This window comes from Desmodus rotundus, chromosome X, assembly GCF_022682495.2.
Source record: "Desmodus rotundus isolate HL8 chromosome X, HLdesRot8A.1, whole genome shotgun sequence".
Classification (NCBI taxonomy): Eukaryota; Metazoa; Chordata; class Mammalia; order Chiroptera; family Phyllostomidae; genus Desmodus; species Desmodus rotundus.
Window position 1 is genome coordinate 15,318,112 of NC_071400.1, and position 20,178 is coordinate 15,338,289.

The 20,178-nt window shown below is 36.1% G+C and overlaps 1 protein-coding gene across 8 annotated transcripts in view; it reads left to right on the forward strand.

The window, feature by feature from the left end:
• FGF13 (fibroblast growth factor 13) overlaps positions 1 to 20,178 on the forward strand; it is a 579,899-nt gene that overhangs the window by 515,427 nt on the left and 44,294 nt on the right. For all 8 annotated transcript variants that reach the window (XM_053917456.2, XM_053917458.2, XM_053917457.2 and 5 more), the window contains one exon: positions 1,162 to 1,265. In XM_053917456.2, coding sequence (XP_053773431.1) covers positions 1,162 to 1,265 — 104 coding nt within the window. The remainder of the gene's footprint in view (positions 1 to 1,161; positions 1,266 to 20,178) is intronic.

Sequence of the window (20,178 nt, forward strand, 5' to 3'; positions counted from 1 at the left end):
CCGAGGAATATTTAGTTGTTCCTTAGTATTTCTCATCCATATGACCCCGTCTACTAGAGCAGAATCTATATGCACCAAGATAGGAGATCTTAGAAAAACCCTTCTTACCCATGGTGTGGCTCCTTTATATTCTTGTTCACAAAAATGATAGCAGACTGACATAGCATCCTCAATAAACTTACACACCAAGACAAAAATCATCAACATTGGGCTAGGACTCTTGAGAGAAAGGTGCATAGACTATTTTCAAAAGTGTGTGGCAAGCACTATGCTTTAAAAATGTACTGTTTTATTTTTATTCAGGGCGTAGGAGGGAGTAGACAGCTGGTAGGGGGAGGATGCCCACTGGTTTTCTCCAGTGAGTGGTTTGTGATTGTGAGGAGAGCCTGGGTGTAAGTTTCACGCAGTCAAACCTTTAAATGGAGAAATGAAGGCCTCTTTGGCACCAGCTGGCTGCCCACTTACAACTATTTTGCAAAAAATTAGTAATTAAAAATAAATAAACTTATAGGTTCATTATTGTTATTCCAATAAGCTTTGCTCCTAAGATTAAAAGCTAAGACCACTCTGAACTCTAAGAAAGTGTTGGTTCTTTAAGAAATACTACACTGGGAACATAAGAGTACAAAATGCCTATTTTTTCAAGGCCCGGATTTATTTTGGGGTCATTGCATTGCGAATAATACAGATAATGTAGACAAGGGAATTGGACTAGTGTTCTTTCTAAGATTCTGGGAATCTCTCCCCAAGAGGCAGATCGTAACTGTCTCTGTGATTTTCAGTAATTGTCTAGGGAGCAGTTTAAAACCTTAGTTTATTGGAGGTGAAGCTATTTAATTTATAGACCCATTCCTGGAACTGGATCTCTCCAGAAGCATTAAGATTCCCCACCTTCAACACTATACAAACCGTAGAATTGTCTTCTATTTTCTCCAGGGTGTTTTGAGTGTATGTAGTTATAATCCCAGTCATATGACTGCAACCGTGAATCAAGTCTCTTAAAAGGTAGAAGAGGTCCTATCTATTTGTATGTGTATAAATATATATCTGTCTTTTCTCATCAAGCACACATCTCTTTTGGAGGACCAGATAGTGCTTTAGAAACTTTGAAAGCTCTGGAATTCAGAATGTAACATGTTTTCCAATTCTTTTTGATTTCAGCTCTGTTTAACCTCATCCCTGTGGGACTTCGAGTGGTGGCTATTCAAGGAGTTCAAACCAAGCTGTATTTGGCAATGAACAGCGAGGGATACCTGTACACCTCGGTAAGCCTTTCACTGAGTTTGTATTTTGACTGTTATAGTTTTCATCTGATGTGAAATAAAATATGCTACATATGTGTTATGGCAGATTTCTGTGATGCAAGAAAGAGTGTCCTTGATGGAAATATCTCATTTGAAAGGACAAATTAACTTCCAGTGACAACTGTATTTGTTACTAATTAATCATTTGAAGCTAACATTTTTGGTGTAAAATCAAAGATTCAGTAAACATTTTTGCATTCATTAGCATTTGGGTTATTTTATATAGCATATAATGTAATAACCTGTCTCTCTGTTTTGGTTTTATAAACATCGTAGACAGCTATTCAACATTGGGAACATGGGACCAAATTAAGATTTAGGGGTTTTTTTCCGCCCATTTAAACATAGACAGAAATGTAATAATACCAGGTTTAGGATTTCATTCTTATCAGTAGATCTAGTTACAAATTACAGTAGACCACTTAATCTATGGATATTTTAATCTTTATTTTTAATTTCATGTATTTTAAGAAAAAGGATAGAATGTTAAAAATGGAGAAAACTGCTTGTATAACTTTGTACTAGATAGCCTTGAACAAAGCTATTACCATGACTATAGAAATCTATTCCTACAACTGCAAACATGGTTACCTTTGACCACTCTTGCTCTCATGTTTCCAGAATTTATTTCAAAGCCCAGTATGTAGAGACTCCTGGTAAGCACAGAGGAAAGCATGCTGTAACTAACCCTTTTTTTATCAGCATAATCCTAAAAGCCTAGTTGCTATCAGTATTCCTTATCAGGCCATTTCAACTGTCTGGTTGTTTAATTAATGCAGGGGTTTTGTTCTTTTTATAAATGAGATATTTGGATTTATTGCGAACTTCATGAAATCTGTCACTTTATGAATACGTTGCTATTATTATAAATGATAGAAAAGTGGATTTGCTTTTCAGATTTGTGCATCGAGGTAAGATAATTTAATTATGAACAATTTTAATTAACCTTGTTCAGATCAACAGACTACTTCAACAGGACTAGTTGCAAAGGTAGGTTTTTAATAAAATAAATGACTGTTTTCTGAAACTACTATGCAGGCATGGGAAGGAAATGGAATATACTGGACATACTTTTGAAAAGATAAATACCAGATGACATAGGAAATAATTACCAGGAACCGATTTCACTGAGTTGTGGTCACCATTATAGTGCCATGATGGGAAAAAATGACATTTTTTAATCTTGCAACAGTACAATTTTTTTAATGGAAATATTTAAGTTAGAATGACAAAAAGTCATTTAAGTAGGTAATATGTCAGGTTTCCCCACTCAAGAAAATTAGGGCATTTCCTTTAGGGAACTGATGTTAAAATTTGATAGCCTACCATTCATATTGACTGTTATTCCAGATGAAAACTGGTAAATGTCAATTTCAGCTCATTTCTAAGGAAGACTTCCCAGGGTAATCAACATTGTACATTGATGGGATTGCTTTCCATGTTGGAAAGCAAATAGAAACCAACAGACAGCAAATGTGGGATGCTGTGTGCATTGTAAGTAAGCACTTGCTCTTACGGGAAATAAACTATGTTTTTGTTAAGGAGGAAAAATGTCTGATTGACAATCCTGGAGTTTATATAGGGGGAAAATATCAAAATTAGTCTGTTCCAGGAAAGAATCAGTCTTTTTCAGTTCTTCTCATACCTCTTATTGATCGTGGTTTGGAGGCCCGTCACTGTTGATCACCGTCCACAGTGGGTGCTCCATTTTGTTGTTTAAAGTGTGGTGTTCACATAATCAATAGAAGAAAAAAGCAAACAAAATACAACCAGAGACATTGAGGTTGGGAACAGTCTAGCAGTGGCCAGGGGGGAGTGGGGTGGGGACAGTGGGAAGAGGGGATTGCAGGAACTATTATAAAGGACACATGGACAAAATCAAGGGGGAGGGTGGAGGTGGGGGGGGGAGGTGGGTTCAGCTGGGGTGGGGTGGAGAGATGGGGAGAAAAGGCATACAACTGTAATTGAATAACAATAAAAATTTAAAAAAAATTTGTTTAATGTTTAAAAAAAAAAGTGTGGTGTTCACACTCACTTAGGATACAGTGTGTCGTAATGACTTCAGCAACTTGTCTCCCTGTGAGCAAAAAGCTAAATGAATGTCATACTTCATTTGGAAGAGGAAGAATCATTCTTCCCTGACATAAAACCATGGCACTTATGCTACTGATGCTGTACACAGTTTTTGAGCTGCCACTTAGCAAAGAGAAAATCGGATTGCACAATGACCCAAGGAACAAGCAAAATGAGAAAATGAAGTAGGGGCTACTAAAAAGAAAATTGTTAGGACGTTATTGAAAATAATCTTGGTGACAGGTGACTAAGTCTGCCTTAAAGCATTTTCAGTGGCAGAAGCTAAAAGGAGATGGATTCGGGAGATGTTTTAGAGGTAGGCAGAATTTAGTGGCTGATTGGAGTTGGAGGGAAAATGGGACCACCAGGGATGGTTGAACATGTACAGTTGCCACTCACTGCACAGATGGAAATAAAATATCTTCAGGTAGAGATCTTTTAACAGTTTGCACCATTGTAGGTTATTAGGGACCCTGAGAGAGAGGGAGAATTTAACCTTTAGCAGTTGGGTTGGTGGTGAAGTTATTAACTAAGATGAACAAAAGAAAAAGGGCAGAATTGGGAAAGAGGATAACCTGAGCACAACCCATAGCTTGAGAAAGATGTGAGGTACAGATAAAACGTGGGAGTTATCACATGTAGGTGGTGTTTGAATAGTTGAGAGAATATGTAGCATAAGAAGAAAAGAACTTGTCAAATAATATTAGGGAATACCAGCATGGTCAGCAGCAGCGCAACAAATTGTGGTAGATATGATATTGCAAAAGATGGGAGAGAGAGTTTTCAGAACAATCAGTAATGCCAGGTGTTTCAGAGAAAAGTAAAATGAGAACTAGCACTATAGCGTATGAAAGTCTTTAGTAATCTTGACAAGAGCACTTTCAGTGGACACAGAAACCAGATTAGTGGCTTGTGGAGTGCATGGGAAGAGAGGAAGTAGAGGTAACAGGCGCAGAATTTCTAAACCAAGGGGAGCAATGGGTGAGTATATACACCCATTGTGGAAGGCTTTGAGGCTTCTTTGGTTAGGACACTTGAATATATTTATTAGCTGAAGGGAAAGAGCCAGTAGAGAGGAAGAAATTAAAGACATAGGAAATGGGATCCTTTATGGAGTGGAGGAGCCCCAGAAGAATTCAGAACAGTGATGGAATTTAGTCTAAGTGAAAGGATTAGATTCACTTTGAAAGGAACGGTCACTACTACAATAAAAGGCAGAGAAATAAGGACAGATGCAGACGTAGGTATAGTAAGTCTGCAGGTGATAGATGAGGAAGTTGAAGGATTTCCAGCCAGATGACCTATATTTTCCCATTGAAGTAGAATGAGAGACCATCTGCTGAAAATCAGAGGCATAGGGATGGAAGAATGTTTAAAATAGTTGTTTTGGGAAAGAGATGCAGTCTAACGACCAGATGCAGGTAAACTGTAGCCCATGGGCCAAATCCAGCCTACTGCCTGTTTTTGTAAATAAAGTTTTATTGGAACAGAGTCACCCCATTAATTTACTTATTGTCTGTGGCAGGTTTTGTGCTATTAACAGTAGAGTTTAATAGTTGTAAAAGAGACCTTGTGGCCCACCAGCCTAGATTTTTTACTATCTTGCCCTTTAGCAAAAAAAAAAAAAAAAAAAAAAAAAAGGTTTGCTGATCCCTAGTGAGACAGTGGTTGTCAACCTTAGCTACCTATTAGAATTACCTGGGGACCTTTAAAAAGAATTCCATTCTGAACTACACCCAAACCAGTTGTATCAAAATATTTGAGGGTGGTATCTGTACATGAATCTTTCCTAAAGCTACCCAGCTGATGCTAATGTGTAGCCTGGGTTGAAAACCACTGGTCTAGGGCTAAGAAAAATGATGGCTGAATGGCATCAAAAACCCCTGCAATGAAGTCAGAAGCCAGGAATTTAAAGGTACTTTATCCGTTATTCAAAATTTCTGATGCTGGTCTTATTTTTTCTGCTCTTGCAAAAAAAAATTACCTTTACATTCTGAAAGAGTTTCTTGAAATGAAGAAAAATGCTGATCCTTGGAAGAGATTTCTTATTTTATTTCCTTTTTTTTCTACTTTTTTCATTTATGCTTCTATATCCCTTCATTTCTTTTAAATTCAATTTTACATTTTACCATATCTTCCCACCTTTTGTCCATTAATGAAGAGATAATACCTCCGTGTTATTATTGCTACAGAGTTAGCAATTTACTTCCCATGATTAATCTCAGGATTTTTGCACTGCACCCTCCCCCCTCCATTTTTTCTTGTTGCCATGGGGGACAGACTTGATGTAGGCTCAAGTGGCAGTGAGAAACCATCTGTGGCACAGAAAGTCATAATTAGCCATTATTTCATAACACATTTACTTTCGTCCATGATATAACTAAGTCTTTCTGGAATTGTAAGGAAATTATTATTCACTGTGCATGGAGAACTTTGTTTATACCATTGGATTTTCTTTACCAATAATAATGAATTGTATGCATGGTTTTGAGAGTTCCTCAAAACGTAATAGTATAAATGTTTAATAGTATAAAGCTATTTGCAATACATATTTCAGAACTGCTTGAAATAAATAATCATTAACTAGAAAATCAAGAATCTTACATGAGAAAATATGATTAATGTCCTAGTATCTATTGTAATAGAAGAGTAATAACAGACACTAGAAACAGGACAATAAAAGCTCAAAAGCTAAATCAAAAGCATTTTCTCTTGATTTTGAAATGGTCCAGCAGAAGCATTTTTATCTGCCTAATTACTTACCTTTCATCAACACTTCTTTTCTATTTCCACATTACACAGTGTTACTTGGGTTGTTGTTGGGGTTGGAGTAGCTAAAATGTATAGACAATTAGAAATCCTTTGACAAGTAAACCTTTGCCATTCTAGAAGGACTTACAGGAGTGATTTTACTCTCTTGTTTTATGGTCCTGGGACCACCACAACAAAGATGCAAGACCAGGAAGCAGGTCTCTCTGAGAGCAAGCTCAATGCCATGGAAATGAAGCCGTGTGTGTTATTTGACCCCAAGGGCCCAGTTACACTTGGAATCTGAATAAAGGCGACTTATTTTCCTTCTTTACTGGATTATTACCACATATCTTAACTTACCAGGTTTTCCTGCCATCACAGACATTATGATCTAATCAATACATTGTCTGATTTTCCAATATACAGGGTGGAGCAAAAGTAAGATTACCCTTATGAGTATGCAAAACACAGAGTTTATTCTTGTGTTATTTATTATTATATTATTTTCCATATAAACAACTATAAACTGACTTTTGCCCCACCCTGTATAGTTCTTGTTTTGTTTTGTTTTGTTTTTTTCTCTTTTGCTGTTAGTACATAATCCATTGGGAAACACTTTGAATAAATATCCTGCTCCTAGGAGCACAGGTTTTAACATATTTCCAGGAATCCCAAACAATAGGTAATAGATAAATAAGATAATTAGTCAATTGAGAAATGACCATTGCTTCTTAGATATGTCATATAAGTTTTCTGTTAGCTAAATTCAGGTAGAGAAAAACTAACATTTTTCCCCCAAAGTGAACACGAACCATAAAAATAGGATTCAGCAGCAAGGGATTTTTGGGGTTCACCATTCGAGTCACTGTGCCTAAATGCCATGATTTAATGGAAGTTTAGGTTATATTGTCCAGATGAATTAAAATTTGGTTCTGATTTATGTTTTAATTTCATATGAAGGGTGGAGGATTGGTTTATGTCAAGATGCCTCAGATGTTCAGTATGTTTAGCTATCAACTGTGAACTGGGTCCTCTGATTTTAGTGTGTGACAATTTAAGACCTAATTTTCAGTGATATGGCTTCACAGCTATTGCCTATATTCTAATACAGAAAGGATGTTAAATTTTAGATGAACTCATAGATCAATTCAGAGCGATCCCTAGAAAATATTTGTACAGAGTACTCACAGCAAACATTTGTAGCATGCAAAATGTTATGTCATATCTTTATATCAGCAAGTTCATATAATTTAACTGCTAGAATTTTTATCATAGAGGCTTATACATTTAATAAAATTAAATGGAGGGTGCTGGTTTAAATATAGCTCTTTAGAGAAGTGGCATTGGCTCAATTTTAAAAGGAAAAAGATTTAAAACAAACATGAGCACTATCATATTTAATATAAAAAAATGATCATTATCAAATCAAAATTGAGCCCTGACTGGTGTGGTTCAGTGGGTTGTGTGTCATCCCACAAAACAAAAGGTCACTGGTTTAATTCCGGGTCAGAGCACATGCCTGGGTTGCCAGCAAGGGCTGGGGCACGTACTATAGGCAGCCGATTGATGTTTCTCTCTCACATGGATGTTTTTCTCCCTCTGTTTCCCTCTCTCAAAAAATAAATAAAATCTTTTTTTTAATTATGAAAATCAAAATTGATTTCATGGATAGATTTTGCATATAGCCAGTAGTACCCTGTACCAAAGAAGTAGACACAAATTTTAAATTCAGATTACAACTTTAGCATATTTGTGTATTTCAGTTAATTCAAAAATTCTTGAATTTGATTTATTTAATATAAAATTAGTAAAGTGTTGACCATGAAAACTTAGGTTGTCAATTTTGGTGCACACATCTAAAAAACTTTTTTGTTTTCAGTGGCTATGGGATAAACATTTTCAGTGGGCATTTTCAGTTCAAACTAATGGGTTCTAAGGGAAGTTATATACTTCCACATATATTTCTGGGTGGTATCACTAAAAATGGAAAATGAAGAAAATGAAATTATTTCACAGGAAAAAAAAGCAGAGAAAATAAACACATTTTATTTGCTAATGAATGGCTGTGCTAGCTCATGCAGCTAAATTTTATGTTTTAAAGAGACTTTCAGTTACTGTGTTGGTTGAGTTAGAAGTCATTAAAATTATTGTATTGAAAAAATATATTGAAGTAGCTGTGTTCATCTTAGATATTCTTTCAGAATACCAGTGAAATTAGCGTAATTTTCAAACCTGAAATACATTTCCCAAGTCACAGATTATTTCACATCTTTAGTTGTTTTTGCAGTTAATAGAAGTTTCATTCAAATGTAAAGAAAATCTAACTTGGCACTATTTGAATATGGAATTAAATAAATCTGATTGGTTGTACCCTTGAAGTCAAGTGCCTTCTCTTTATGGTCTCTGTAAAAAAAAAAAAAATAACCCAAACTGGTAAATTATTCAGGGTGAAGGTCTAGTTTCATAGGGGAAAGAATGACTAAGGATGGTACTTCCTCAGAAGTCAAGAAGACAATAGTAGTTGTAGCTAAATAGCATAAGATTGGCTCTGTATAATGTTTTTGAGGCCAAGTTGAAAAAATAATCCAAATGAGAGGTCATGGGGCACATATTTAAAAGAGTGTCTCATGCCTTTAACTCAAAAGCTAAATTCATATTTGTAGGAAAAAAGCCAGTCTCTTGGAGCTAAAGAATAAAATATTTGGCAACAACAATAAAGAAGAAATTAGACAAGTACAGCCATATGTAAGGAGGTAATATACACAAACACACACAGACACACATACAACACACATACATGAAAGACAAATGGGAGAAACTAGCCATATTTATTGCTCTGTTGCTATTATGGGACAAGTTGTTTTGGAATTACTAAAATAGTCCTGTTTTAAATATATATTCTACACCGAACATGTAATACCTTTGGAGATTTCTCTAGAGACATATTTGGTAATGCTTAATAGCTTTATAAAACAGAGCAAATAAGATGTTTGGCTATATTTTATATAATTACCCAGTGAATCTCATGTCTTGGTGCAGACATTGTTTTTAGTTCCTGCCTTCTTTTTGTATTATTTTGTTCTATGAATATCATTATATACAATGCTAGAGTGGAATTTGTGTTGACTTTATTTGGATGACATTGGTTAATACAATTATATACGTGTAAAATTTTATAACATATCATCTGTAGTTTGTATTGTGTGTTGACCACCCCAAATCAAGTCTCCTTCCAGCACCATCGATCCCCCTTTACTGTCTTCTACCTCCCACCACCCCTCTTCCCTCTGGTGATCACCCCTCTGCTACTGTTGTCTGTGACTTTTGGGGTTACTTTTTGCTTAATCCCTTCACCTTTTTCACCCAGCCCTGTAAATCCCTCCTTTCTGACAGCTGTCCAACTGTTCTCTGTATCTGTGAGTTTGTTTTAAACAAGGCTATAGTAAGGGACAAAGAAGGATACTACCTAATGATAAAGGGAGCAGACAAATGAGAGAATATAACCCTTATCAACATTTATGTACCTAAATATATAAACATAGGAGCACCTAAATATATAAACCAAATCTGGACGGATATAAAGGGATACAGTCGTAGTAGGGGATTTCAACACTTCATTGACATCAATGGATAGATCTTCCAGACAAAAATCAACAGGGACACAGCAGCCTTAAATATTTGTGTAATTTTAACCCACAGAAACCATCAATACCTTTTTCTTGTGGCCCTTCTTTCCATTAAAGTTGTGTTTTAAAATAGTTTACTTAGCCCTAGCTTATGTGGCTCAGTGGATTGAGCGCAGGCTGGACAACCAAAGTGTCGCCGGTGGTTGCAGGCCATGTCCCCAGTATGGGGTGTGCTAGAAGCAACCACACATTGATGTTTCTCTCCTTCTCTTTTTCCTTCCCTTCCCCTCTCTCTAAAAATAAATAAATGAAACCCTTTTGATAAATAAATAAATAGAATAGAATAGTTTACCTAACAAATCTTATGTGGTAGCTGATTTGATTTTTCTTCCTCCCCTTAGTCGTAGAGTAATGACCAGTAAAAATTACCTTCTTGATAAATATTTATTAGAATACTTATAAAGATGTATACAATAAACAGTGAAGACATATCATTATTTCTGTCAGCCCTTTTGAATATTTAAAAGAAGTTAAAGGGCTCCATTATAACCTTTCATGGATCCTTTTGAGTGTTAACATTTTAAGGCTATATAAAAAAGGTGAATTACTGAGACACAAGAAAAAAAAATGGGGCCAACAACACTGGTTTCAGTGGTTACATTGCTTAAAGGGAATTGTGACTTCTGAACAGGGAAACCTTAAATTTCTCTGATCATTACAATAGCTGGAACCAGGGTTAATAACTGGTAAGCCCCTGACTAATACATTTAAAGTGTTTTGCCCAGGTTGAATGTGTGAATAGATAACATGTCTATGCTAACATTTTGATTAAGTTATTCATCAGATACTCTCATGCTGCTTTTGACAGTCCTGAACGTGGAACTACTGGGAAAGCCTCAACTTATTTCTTGGGTAGATGTTGCATATAGCCAGTAGCTGTAATATATAACATCCCCTTTCTTAAAGGCTTCAGATATGTACAGGAATTCTGGCTCAGCATATAATAGGAGTAGCCAGAATTAGACATGATGTCCATTTTTACCTGAGAAAAAAGTTGTTATAGACATTTTGAAAAGTCAAATGTAACGAACCCATCCCAAGTTGTTAGAACGCAGACTGGTATAGTACAGAAGATGAAAAATGCCTACCAGCGGGAGGGTATGAATCATCCCGTATACTTTCATAATTGACAAAAGATGCTAGAAAATGACAGTGATAGCTTTCAGAAATGAGATTCCAACAGGCGAAACTCCATTGTACAAGTATATGGCAAATATTATAACAAAAAAACCTGCACATAACAAATCCATGCCAATAATCTAGCCACAAAATCATCAAGGCTACAATAACAAAGGTGTTTGGTTGCTTGTCTGATTAAAGAATTCTCACAAATATTGTATAAAACATTCCCTGGTCCCTGCCCACACCATAACAATGATTCAGCGTAATACAAGTGCTACCGAAAGAGCTTCTCTTAGGCTATTTGTACTGCAGAAGCCTAGGGGAGACTTAAAGCTAAGCATTTTCATACTGTATCATAACCCTTAAATGAGAGAGTCCCTAAAAACTCTCTTCATCCCTCTAGTCTGAGAGAGCCCAGTTACCCGTCCAAACTCTCGGAGTAACTGAAGATGAAAGGGTTCAGGAGGTTTGTCAATCGATCAATTACCAGATATCTGTGGAACATCCACAAGGTACTAGGCACTGCAAAGAGTCGTCACATTGATCCATACTGACAAAGGTGGAGTTTACACTGTACATCAGGAGACTCAGTTTATGTTCAGAGTCTTAATTGTCAATAGTTGCTCTACTACAGGAAGGGTTGGCATAAACTACTTCTCCCCAACTTCTGCAGCCGTGCAATGCTATTTTTAGTCCAGAACTCACAGTTAGAAAATTCCACATAGGGAAATAATTTATTTTTTTATTTTATTTATTTATTTTTAGACAGAGACAAAGGGAGGGGGAAAGAGAGGAAGAGAAACATCAATGTGTGGTTGCCTCATGCACCCCCATCCTGGCCCACAACCCAGGCATGTGTCCTGACTGTGAATCGAACCAGTGACCCTTCAATCCACTGAGCCACACCAAGCCAGGGCAGGGAAATAATTTCAGTGCCCTTGGGGTTACGGTGGGTTAGGGGGCATCATTATGGAAATTGACCAGTTTTATTAAACAATACATATTGGATGTTTAGAACCACAATCTTCAGCAGATCACATTAAGACCTTTTTATAAAAGTTTTATAAATGTGTGACTCTTAAAAAGTCTCCCACTTGAAATAGAGACAACTGTACTTGAACAACAATAAAAAAAAAGCACTTTGCAGAGTGTTCTTATGTAGAAGGAAGGCCTTGTGTATGATAAAAATTATTATAAAAAATAAATACAAAGTATCCCACTTGTGTAGTTCAAGTGGTTTACAGTGGGTTTAACCAACCAAAGCTTTAAGTACATTGCAGTCTATCTCACACTTTTGGACAATGACTCAGGGACATCTTATTCTCCATTTTCTCTAATTGTATGCTGCAGCAGTAGGCGTAGCAAAGAGAAGCAATGCTGACCCATAGACAAAGGTACAACTTGTTGGATCTGTAATATACAAGATATATTAACATCTGATAATTTGAGGAATATGAAGTATTCATTCCTTCATAATGGAATTACCAGTTTCTACCAGTGACTTTCATGACTGCTGAGGAAATGGAGCAAGGTTTTGACCCTTACCACCCTGTTACTCACATACCACTTCTCTGATTAGATGGATGGTTAGATGAGTGGTTAACACCAGAGACAGTAAGTGGATAGAAAGCACATTCACTAAAGTTGTTTATCACATTTATATTCCTAATATCCTTGCCTACTAACAAGGGAAGCCACCTAGCCCATTCATTGTGTTTCTTTATACTCCTCTATTCCTAAATAGAATTATTTACTCAAACAAAAAAGTTTAGTTTCCAATAGGGTTATCAATAAATCAGAGCGCTTGTATGCCACAGGGGTATTTGAATCTAACAATTCTTAAATTTCACATAAGATAACAGGCTTGGTAAACACTTTAACTGATACCGTTTTTGACCTAGGCATGAGACTCTTCAGACCAGTAATTAACCTTGAGAATAGAGGTCAACAGAACCGTGATGGGTGGTTTTGCTCAGTGCTTTTCTTTGCTCTGGACCTTGGCCTGATTTCTGTCCACATTGTGGACATGCAGGGCAGCATTTTATCTTACATGGTTTGCGAGCTCTTTTGGTATGCCTTCTTTCCAGATTTCAAGGTAGACGCTTATTTCCTTTTCATCATTTTAGCCTTTTATCCATCACCCCTCATCGATAGTTGCTGGCTCAAACCTCCAAAGCCTTGGTGAAACTTGTGGAGTTTCAGCATCAGGGAAGGTGTTTCGTTTTGTTTGTTTTCCAATATCTATAACACATTCCTGTGATGTTCCCCTGTTGCTTGTGGCTCTTGCTGTTGGGAGGTAAGGCCTCTGCCTCTTGGGCCTTGCATCTGGACATGGAGAAAGAATGGCAGGTGTTTTCCTACAAGCTGCATGGATAGTAGTTATTTTTTTAATTAAACACCATCAAAATATTCAAATGATGCAAGCAGACAGGTGAGGAATAATAAGAGTAAAGAAATATAAGAATTCCAGATGTTTTGGAAACAATTCTGGACTAGATTTTTTTCAGACCCAGTTGTCTTTCTTTTTTGACAGGCACGTCACCTCAGTCAGGGCAGTTACAGGGGCCAAAATGAAAATGACGTGCAATCACTTCCAGAAGGTTATTAGCACTCTCTGAAATTCTGACTAGCCTCTATCCTCAGGTTCGACAGTGTGGGAGCACCTGCCCCAGGCACCTCATAAGCCCTGTTCCTACCTTAGTTGTAAACATATGCCATAAAAGGGCAGAAATTCAATGAGTCAGTAGAGGAGGTCATATGATGGCAGATGTTTTCAAGTAACTTTACCTTCATTGCTTTTTATTCTCCATCTGTGCTAATATTCATAGAAGTAGCTATACAAACAGATTTTAACTAGTTTGATTACATACCTAAAAGGTTGGGTCTTCTTATTATTTTATTTAGTATTTTGTGTCAGAATATTTGGCAGTTTTTAGGGTAAAGATAGAAGCGTTTATATAATGGTCTTTTTATCTGGTCAATCTTCCATTTGAGACGGGGAAGTATTTGCCATTTTTGTCAGAATAATTGTGAACTGCCTTAGTTTAAAAATTGGAACCATAATGAGATTTGATTGGTGCTGCAGTAGGTTACTATACAGGGTAAATGCTGATATGAAAAAGCGTGCTGAAAGCCCTGGCCAGTATGGCTCAGTTGGTTTGAGCATCATCCTGTAGCCAAAAGGTTATGGGTTTGACCCGTGGTCAGGGCGCGTGTAGGAGACAACCAGTTGGTGCTTCTCTCTCACATCGATGTTTCTCTCTCTTCTTCCTATCTCCCTTCTTCTGTCTCTAAAAGCAATTAAAAAAATGTCCTCAGGTGAAGATGAAAATGAATACATTTTTTTTAAAAAGCATGCTGAAAGAAGTTCGGTAATTATTTGGTTTGGATTTTTATTTTAACCACCCATGCTTCATTGAGTGTTTTTTATTATTATTTCCTGAAGTATTGTTATGCATCCTTGAATGGTGACTTAACCTTTCAGAGGCTTTACAAACGTGCAGTCTAGCCTTTTCCTATGTATCTTCAATACAAGTGTCATTTGTACAATTTCTTTGAGTTGTTCCTTTAATGCAATATAATTGCATACTTTTCTTCAAATCCAAAATTCAGGAATCCAGGAAATTATACCAAGATATCAGTGCCATTTGTATAGAGGTAAAAGCATAATATCTCTCCATATGAAATGTATCATAAGAGTATGAGATATCAACCCACTGATTTACTGAATAAATAGCATCTATATAGCTCATCACTTTTTAAGCTAAGGGATCTCAAACTTCATATGGTGTTTTTAAGTCAGGGAAAATGAAAATAGTGCCCATTGTGAAAAAACTTGGAAAGTCTCTTCAGCAAGTTGTTCATTTTTGGCACATTAGTTAATTACTTCACAAATTGTTCAACATGTTTCCATTTCAGTTTTATAAGCACAATAACACTTTTTCCCCTGAAATTTACCAACATTTAATTTCTTAATGAATCAATGACTATTTCATTGCTTATAAATTAGCATGTGGGTTTACTCAACTGAGTGGCTGCACTGAATTTTCTAACATTGGTTGGAGCTTTGGGGAAAAATTGAAGCCAACCAGTATCCTTCGCATAAATAATGTGTTTTCTCTGAGAATTTAAGATTAAACTTTGTTCCTAAAAGTCAGCAGCAAGATGTTTAAAAATCATATTTTTTCCATGGGGAGTTTAAGTGCAGCAGTAATGGAGAAAGTTTGTCTTTTTTGTGAGATCTTATTAAACACTTATTTGCTGTTACTGTTGCTACCCAACCCTATTACCGTTTGGCCATGAACCAGTGTTTCATTCAATATATTGAGGAAATTAATCTTTCAGGAAGGTATGTACAGAGCTGCTGTGCCAGAATCCATGATGGGTCAAAAGTTCGTGGGGGATCCTTGAAATAAAGGTACTTCCTCTGTATAGAAGGATCCTATGTGAGAGGGTTTAGTTTGTGGCATGCCAAAGAACCTTTGCTATAAAAAGAGTTTCCATCCTAAGTTTGTCCTGTCTCTAGGACTCTAAGCTTAGAATTATAGAGATAGCCCAGTATAATAAGAATATCAAAATACATAATATTATATATACATGGTGACTTATTCTTTCATAGCCCTATTGCCTAAATCACCTTATATCACAGTATGTGTACTTGACAAGTCATCAAGAAAAACTACTGTATTTGAATTATTCTTTTGTACTGCTGAATTAAATGCAAACTCACAATAGGTATATTTTATAACAACAAACAAAAATAGCTTGAAATTCATCATTTTGTCTATTTAAATTTTTTTTTTATTATGGCCTAGAGTCATACCGAAAGGGTTCTTCATCACTAGACATTGTAGGTATGTGCATCATCTTTATATGAGAGGCAGTGCTGCCAAAAAACATTAAGTGGCTTTCTTGTAAGATATATGAACTTTTTTTCAGTTGTCTGATGAATCTCAGTCTTCTGCAGAATTCTAGAATCACTACCTGTGTTAGGACCTTATGGCATATTCATATAGTTTCCAAAGGTCTCAGAAAGTTTTTCTTCTGTTAGGATATCAACAGTAGTCTCCAAGGCAATTATATACCTTCAGTGGGCATCCCTCTTAATTCAAGGGAAAACTGTCCCTCTGTACAGTTTTATTGTATTTCCTTATGGTTGCTAAAAGAAGCTTCCTTACCAACTCAATTTTAACTCTTGCTTTTAATTGAAATTTTCTTTTATAAGAATACCTAGTAGTTTGTTTTCCCTTCAGGTGTGTCATTCTGGATTCAAATGAGCTAGGATTTCTCGTTTGTTTTTGCTTTGTTTGTTTTGTCTACTACAATAACCTTCTGTCCTGAATGGCCCATGGAAGGACTCACTGCCTTCACGTTTTTATTTAGCAAAAGTCCCTTGATAGAAGCTGGAGTACACATCCTGAAGGCCATAGCTCTGTTCGGATTCATTGAGTCAATTGTAAATTTAGAGATTCAAGAAGTATCTGATAACATCAGACTATTTTCTTGTAATGTTACAACCTGATAAAAGCTCATATAAGTGCCTTACTTTGTGTTCTTAGAACAAAATATGTGTAGTGTTTTTATGTACCTCTTTTATTCCGCAGATGTTTTTTGTGTGTAAATTTCGTATCTCCAAACCCTGTTTTAAGCTATTTGTGGGAAGAATGGTGACCTCTCTTTTTTTAAAATTTTGTATTTTTGTCTATTACCATTTAACTCCCTTATATCCATCCCCCTCCCCTCCACCAGGTTGAATTCATCACTAAATAGCCAGTAGGCCTTCTATTAAGATTCAGTATATAGATGATAGAAGAAAATTTTACTATGTAAGAGGCTAAAGATGGAGAAAAATAAATGATTTCTCTCTTTCACATAATAAGAGATGCCTGAATCAAAAATGATACAACTTGGTAAGGAACCATTTAGAAATAAATCCAAGTTATGTGGGTGTTTCCATGTGTGTATGTGCACACGTCTCTCTCCCTCTTTGTCATGGAGGTTTATGTGGATACCACATCTTTGTCACCATTCTAAACTAGTGGTGAATAAAATGCTATTTGATTATATCTTTTTTTTTTTTAATGCATGAGAGACACCAGTCAAACAAGTGGTAATGTCACAATTGCACTGGTAGGTACACTGAACTAGACTTAGATGTCTGGGAATGCAGCTTCTAAATCCTGTTAAAATGACTATGTGAACTTGGGCAGCTCTTTCCTTTGTCAGAATCTCAATGACCTCAAATATTAAATGAGAATATTAAATTTGATTCCTATGGCCCCTGGAATCTATTTTGCAAGCCATTAATACTTCAACTTTGCATTCATTATTAAATTTTTTAAATATTTTACTTATTTATTTTTAGAGAGAGAGGAAGGGAAGGAGAGAGGGAGAGAAACATCAATGTGTGGTTGCCTCTTGTACACCCCCTACTGGGGACCTGGCCCACAACCCAGGCATGTGCCCTGACTGGGAATCAAATTGGTGACTCAATCCACTGAGCTACATCAGCCAGAGCTCATTATTAAATTTTTAATAAAATCCACAGCAATGGGATTAAGTATTGTGCAGATAGAATGAGTGCTTGTTACTACTGGTTGGCCAGGGAATAGTCTTTGAAATAGATGGGTTATACCTAAGGAAAGGATGAATTATTTTCTGCTTGTGATCAAAAGAGTAGACATAGTTTTCTAAAGAATGTTTCATGAAAACATTATTTTCTTTTCTCTGCCTTTTATTATCTGGTTTATTTTATATAAAAGTAACATTAAGATTCCACTGGGAACATAATCAGGCTTGACCAATAAAGGATGACTATTTTTGTCTTCTAACTGCCTCTACTTAATGGTCTTCATCCCACTGAACTATGGGAAATGTCACATTTCCACGGTCTATGATTCATATTATAAATGAATGTGTGAACAGTGTCAAAATATAGCAATTTGCTATATGTAAAGGGAGGGAGCTAGCTTTTGAAAATGGTAAGGTATATATCTAGATATTTCTAAACAGAAGATATTCTCATTTGGGCTTAGAAATAAACTTTTATGGTATACCCGCTTAGTTATTACATCATCTAAGGAAGGGTTCACTTGACTCCTCTCTTTTTTTGACCCACTGGTAATGAACCAGGAAACATATCAAATGGACTTAAAGCTCAGATGTTGTTGCTCTATACAACAACAGAAAATACATGATTTTCTTCCTCTGTTAATATCAGGGCTGTGTGTGTGTGCTGGTTTGTTTAGTTTCGTCCATAGTGAAGTCTTCCAAACATTTGTTATTTCTCTTTTCATGCAATTTGAAGTAATGTGGATAATTGTGGTAGTTAGAGGCTTTACTTTCTCAGATGGTAATTATCCATTCTCTAGTTTCATTCCCAAACCAGTAAAACAGTATTAGAAAACGTGATATTTATCAGAAGGGATCTCTGGGCAACTGAATGCACACATTTTAACAAATACATAATCATAGGTCAAATTAAAACAAATTTAGCTCCAAAGTTACCCGAGTTATATACTATGTCAAGAGGTTTTATTAGTGATTCTACAAAATGTCAGCAAGCTTCTGATATATTCATTAGTTTTCTTTCTTCTATGAATTTATCACATTATAATTCCCTAGAATATATATTACTTTTGCTGGCAAGTAAACATGCTTGAGATTTCTTCAGAGGCATTGTTAGCAGATAAGACATACAAGCTTTGGTGGTCTGAAGGAGGAGGAGAGGCTAATATAGTAGGTTTGACTTAGTTTTGTTTATGTACTCCTTTATATTTAATTTTGTCAAAAATTAAAAAAATACTGGCATTTGGGTTTCTGAAAATTAAACTGAAGGACTTCTGTCCTATTCCCTCATAAATGAGCCAGGAAAAGCTGTTTCATAGTTGATAGTCTCATTTCACCTCTAAATGGTAGTGGAATTAAAGATAACTTTTAGAGGACACAGAATCTGTCATAAAATTCCTAGTTATGCACAAATTGTTTCATTTTAGAGAAGCACAGTAAGATCAATGTTCCCGGTTTCCTCCTTTGAAAATATATTTGAAGATAGTGATGTGTATAATTCTGTCAAGAACTGTGAGGATTTTGAGTACATGTAACTTGCAGGACAATGCTGAGAAGTTTATGATACAGCTTTCTACTGTTGACTGGTTTTTTTTGTTGTTGTTGTTCCTTAGGGAGGCAGTCCATCTCAGTGGTTTGACATTTAAGGACACTGTAAATATTCCTTAGATATGGCAGTGCATAAAATTTTCTATCTCATGATATAATTATATAAATTTAGGGGAAGGAATTATAGGGGTAGCCACAAACTGCCTTATTTTCCCTGTTCATAGGGTCACAGACTATAGAGGAATAGGAGAACCTACTTCTGAGACCCAGTACAGGCATCATACGCATATACATTCTCCACTGTCATTTGCCACCTGTGTCACCTTGGACAAGTTATCTTATACTTTAACCTTCAGATTTGTCACCTAAAATGTGTGGTATTACATATTCCTGGAATTCAGTAAGATTACTTATATGAATTGTCTGGCACGTACAGGTATTCAATAAATGTTTCCGTCCCCATCACTGTGGTTAAAGGAACATTGGACTAAGGCAGCCTTCTATGTAACAAAAATTTTGGTAACATTTGTTGAGGCTCATGCAGTTGTGGAGTCAAAAATGTAATTTTTGTTGCCCTGGCTGGTGTGGGTCAGTGGATTGAGCATAGGCCTGTGAAACAAAGGGTCACTGGTTTGATTGCCAGTCAGGGCACATGCCTGGGTTTCAGCCTGGCCCCCAGTAGGGGGCACACGAGACACAACCACATATTGATGTTTCTCTCTTTCTCTCTGCTTCTCCTGTCTAAAAATAAATAAATAAAATCTTTTTAAAAAGTTTTAAAAGACAGAGAAATACAATGTTATTTTTGCTTCGAAGTGCACCTTATGGAAAAGCAGTCAGTTTTTAAGAGTTTTTTTATGAAACATTTTTGTAAAGAACAACATCTCTCGTGGGAGCTTTGTGATCCTGTTTTATTTGGTTGAGTGTACCTGTTCGTGCATTATAGGCTGAAAGCTCTTGTATGTTAAATGAACTGAAGAATATCAGTGGGAAAGAAAACATTACACTCATGCAAGTTCATGCTGTATAAGTCTGGGATCATTTCATACCTAGGACTTTTCATGGTTCACCTGTCTTGCATTAAAAACATGGTCCAACCCTGGCTGGTGTGGCTCAGTGGATTGAGC